Source organism: Notothenia coriiceps, unplaced genomic scaffold (assembly GCF_000735185.1).
Source record: "Notothenia coriiceps isolate Sejong01 unplaced genomic scaffold, NC01 NC01_scaffold00032760, whole genome shotgun sequence".
Taxonomy (NCBI): domain Eukaryota; kingdom Metazoa; phylum Chordata; class Actinopteri; order Perciformes; family Nototheniidae; genus Notothenia; species Notothenia coriiceps.
The window spans coordinates 397-5,167 of record NW_011365461.1 but is presented as its reverse complement, the minus strand read 5'-3'; the positions used below and the strand labels follow the sequence as shown (position 1 = coordinate 5,167).

At 40.9% G+C, this 4,771-nt stretch overlaps 1 protein-coding gene across 1 annotated transcript; it reads right to left on the bottom strand.

The window, feature by feature from the left end:
• Positions 1-924: 924 nt before the first annotated feature.
• LOC104961084 (tensin-like) lies at positions 925-4,040 on the bottom strand (the record flags this gene model as incomplete). The annotated part of the gene is made up of 6 exons (XM_010789292.1): positions 3,882-4,040; positions 3,673-3,765; positions 3,183-3,260; positions 1,641-1,709; positions 1,480-1,506; positions 925-1,093 (listed from the first exon to the last, which is right to left on the bottom strand). Coding segments are annotated over exons 1-6 (545 nt in total), but the record flags the coding sequence as incomplete, so codon positions are not given.
• Positions 4,041-4,771: the final 731 nt, after the last annotated feature.

Below are 4,771 nucleotides of genomic sequence, written 5' to 3'. Positions count from 1 at the left end.
CAAGGGGCCATTTACTTGACTTCTTTCCAATGACCAAATTGTGGCAAAAGAAGCCTGATTGCAAGTCTGTGAGAAAATGACCTTACTTCTCACTGGATTTACCACCACAGTCACAGTGACAGTCTTATGGTCTACATTGCTAGCTTTAAGTCTTCTTCAATACAGCATGATGTTCATTTGGTAAAAAAATAACAAAAATGCTCTAGCGTGAATACCTTGGGATTTACAGGCTGCTACCACATTGTTGTCCTGTTCATGAAGTTAACTGTAACATTTGATCACCGTAAAATATCGAGTTATGTTGTGTTAAGCTCCACTCTCTTGTGTCACTGCTAGTTCCAAACATCAAGATGGTGATGCCTAACTCAAACAAAGGTGACTATGTTGACTTCTTATAGTCTATCAGTGTAAATCAACATCATTGCTCAATTCCTTAAGTTTTTGAGGCAAATATTATGATTAAATATTGGCTGATATAAAATCAAAATTATATATGATGGACAGGACATGATATATATAACCCCTAACATAGCTTTGGTATTTATATAATCCTACATCTATTTCTAAAACAGTTTCAATATGTTTGCGATAAGCTTATGGTGATGGATCAGTTCATGTTTAAAGTATTATTTGGTTTAAGGTTTTATTTACCTTGGTACTGAACACAAAACAAAATTGTGTTCTTGATGGAAGCACTGTCAGATATGACACAACCCTCATACTTTAATCCTGTGTTAACAGGTATGTATTGCCTCTGAATGTGTGCAGTGGCTCCTGCTGACACGAAAAAACGAAATTGTGTATCTTACGTGTTCAGACAACCCTCTAGCTGCAGCTAAATCTCCACATGTCATGCAATGTAGATCTTGAGTCATTCTTTAAACATTGTTTAACAGTAGACAGACAGGTGGAATCCAGACTTACTTCCTCTGGTTGTCGGTCAATGTGATGCCTTGTGAAGACACCTTGAAGTGCACCACGGTGGCAGCAGCTGGGGAGGTGGCAGCCAGTGTCTCAGATATGGCTTTGGCAACAGCCTGAGGGCCTGTCAGGGACTCCATGTCTACTGAGTTGATGTAGAGCACGTTGCATGCTGGGAAGAGAGCAAATGTCTTGGTCAGGCAACAAGAAATGTCAAAGTAAAGGCTTAAAACAAGGAAACATATAACACACTAGTTTTGAATTCTGCTCAAAATGCCTATGTTCACCTATTCATGCAAACATATGTATTTCCTCTTATTTGAGAACATGCTGTCTGGAAGAAAGCTGGAATCAAACAGTTTTAGAAAAGAATCCATAGAAGTAATTCCACATAAAACATTCTGCCTCTGACAGACAAGAAGCTGTTAACAGACACAATCCGTCAAATGGAAGCCATTTATAATTTATCTTGGTTTGTGCAGGTTAAACATACACGTACAAACATAGAGGGTGCACATTCCAGATGTAGGTTTCTGAATAAAAGTGCACAGGGTTTACCATGGGCATCAGCAGGGGCCCTCTGCACTGGGATAACAAGGATGTCATGTTGTCAGAACAAGTGCATAGGATGATGATAACTTCATTATTAATGTCCTAGAATCTCAAAGCTGGGTTGGCTTTAAGAAATGAGAATGAATGAAAGTGAGATTATGTTTTACCTGCTCCTTGTTTCAACCTCTCAGCCAGAGGATTCGGTGCAGCGACTTCTGGCACCTCCTCAAGGAGATCTAAAAAAGTAAAATAATACAACAAAGTTGCCAAAAATGTACTGAGTTGCAATAAGGGCTCCTGTTGGGTTTGGAGTAGGGATGCTCCGATCGATCGCCCGCTGATCGTTATCGTAAAATACATGACACTTTTCTCAGTGCGCGGCAAAACAAGCCCGCCAAAATGCCTTCACCGGTCTGACAGTATTTTAAGGTGTCCGAAAAAGACAATAAAATAGCGGTATGCAACGAGTGTGAAGCAGAAATCCTGCAGCTCCACCCGCTGTGACGGACTGGTGAGCGGAGCAAAATACACACTAAGAGTTAGACCTTACACACTTAGCTATTTTATCTAAACTAGTTATAAATATGTTTATTCTTCACTGTCGGGTCACTCATTACTGGATCAGAGAGAGAGAGAGAGAGAGAGAGAGAGAGAGAGAGAGAGAGAGAGAGAGCTTTCCGCTCATTTCTCCCCTGTTATTATCCAAAGTGAATGTAAACTAAACCGGTGATTTTCTGTTTTGGTTTTGAAACGGACCTGCAGACCTAAATNAATGGCTATTAGCGAAATAACATGCTTTGCAGTCAGTAGGGGCTTGGACTGTGAGCCGTAGGGTTGCCGGTTCAAGTCCCCGAAGAGACCTAAATATGGAGTGTGGACTGCTACTTGGGGAGGGAGTTCACCTCCTGCCCTGCCGTGGTGCCCTTGAGCAAGGCACCGGACAACCCCCTTCCCCCCCCACTCCCATTGCTCCCCGGGCGCTGTACAATAGCTGCCCACTGCTCCTAGTACTAGACTCGTGGTACTAGGATGGGTTAAATGCAGAGGCCAAATATCACTGTGTGTGCTGTGTGCCCTGCATGTGTGACCATTAAAGAGGGTTTCATCCCTCCCATTCCAAAATGGTTTTGCCAGAAAAATCTTAGTAAATTCCATATTATTGTTAAATCGGGAAATTGGGGGATAGAAAGCAATAACGTTTAACAGAAATGGCAGCATCTTTGTAGGAATCTTCAATCCAAGTGTTGCTGTAATGATCCTTCCTGCTAGAGGCTGAAGTGCACCACATCCCATTCTGAAATCAATAATATATTGTTCCAGGTGAGCTTAAGTATGAAGGGCCAAATGAAACTCAACTGGAATAAATCATTATGCTCTTAGTCCTATTTAGAACATGGGGTCTTGGTGCTCTTCAGCCTCTTGTGACAAAAATAAGTGTAACAAACAGAACTGGTCGTGGTCAAAACAACCAAAATAATCACTACCCAAAATGTTACATTAGAGTTAGAAAATGGAACACCAAATGTACGTTTCTCACTCTCCTCTCATGGCTTTTGTATAATCCTAACCATTTACTTCGTGTAACTTGTGTTATACTTTTTGTTGAAGAAATCCTGTTTACATAATGTGTTCAAAGTCTACCTCACACTCACAACAAAGCATCAATTGAAAATGCGTGAACCTTTCTGAACACATTTGGAGCAACAGACCTGTGGTTGGGATAAGTAGCTTGCAGGGTAGGGCCAGCGGTGTGATGGCATGCTGGTAGACCAGGGCAGACAGACAGCCTGTCAAACAGACACAGGACACCGTCACAGACAAGCAATACAGCTACAAAACACTTCCTCTTCCTCTTTCCACAATTCAACTTTTTAGGATCAATGGATTTGGTTAATATGGCTTCTTTGATTAACAATGGTAAGAAAAATAAACTCTTAGTAAGTTAGAAAAAAGCACACCATCATTCTTTTAGTATTAACATCAATAATCCAAACTGAAACTTTACACAAGGAAAAGAGTGATGAATTGAGTTTTGGGTTGAAGTAAACATGAGTTGGATCACTAAATACTGTTCTTATTGTAGGATTCCATGTTTTGGAACTCAGAAGGACATGCAGAAAAGGAGCACTACTAGTGTTACACTTTTAATCAGTGTGAATGTAAAAGTGTATTTCAGGGAGGATTGAGGATTCCACTGACCAAAGTACGGCTCGTTGGGACAACCCTTCAGCTTCACTCCTTTAGGGCTGCTCTCAATCAGGAAGTGTCTGACCAGCTCGTTGTTGACGTCACCTGCAACAAAAGAGCGGGAAACACAGCTGAGTCACATGCAGACATCACTTCACATCTTTGATAAATACTTGTTGCATTAGTACTTTATAAATGTTATGCTTCATCCTGCCTCTTACCTTTCTTGTTCTGATGCACTGTGGGGGGAGGGGAGGCCACCTTCATGGCCAAGCCGTAAGCCCCCCTGAACGAGTGACTGTCCCGAATAACGAAGGCTCCTGGCTCCATCTCTCTCAGCAGGCCAATCGCTGTAACAGGGGGGACATTCAGTGAAAATGTATGCATGTAAAAGGAGAATGTATGTGTGTAAGAGTGAACATATATGTATGTAAAAGGAGAATGTATGTGTGTGAGAGGACCAGTATGAATTACGGCCTGTACGGCCAGTCATAGAATCTGCTTAGCCTTCTCAACATATTGCATTCACAAGAATAGGACAGAGAGACAACCCTAAATCACAACATATACATCTCAACAACTGTCAGATGAATTGCCTGGACAAATTGTACAGATGTTCACGGTCTAAAGACAATAAATCCTGTTAACTCGATCCCCTGACCTTGGTTGTCATTTGGTTTAAAGGGAAATGTCTTAACAACGAGATGGATTGAGAACAATTGGTATAACTATGGTGATCTCTTATGTTCCATCTACTGCAATCAAAAATGTAATTCTTCCAATATCAAACACCTTCCCATTCCTCATCTATACTCAATGTTTGATTCCAATTAGAAAATGATTGAATACTATTACACAACACTAAAATGGTGACCGCTGTGGACACAATATCTGCCAAACATGAGAATGCTAGCATTGTCATTTTAAGCATTAAACTAACATAATGCATTGTAAGCATTTAGCACGGCTGTGCCTTAGTACAGTGTGATGGTTGCTTTTCTGATGTAGTGTGTCTAAGTTAGCTTAGAGCTTAATAACATCACATAAGATCAGTGTATGTAGGGGATAATGGTAATGGTAAAGCATCACGTTTAAGTAACGACCAAAAGCA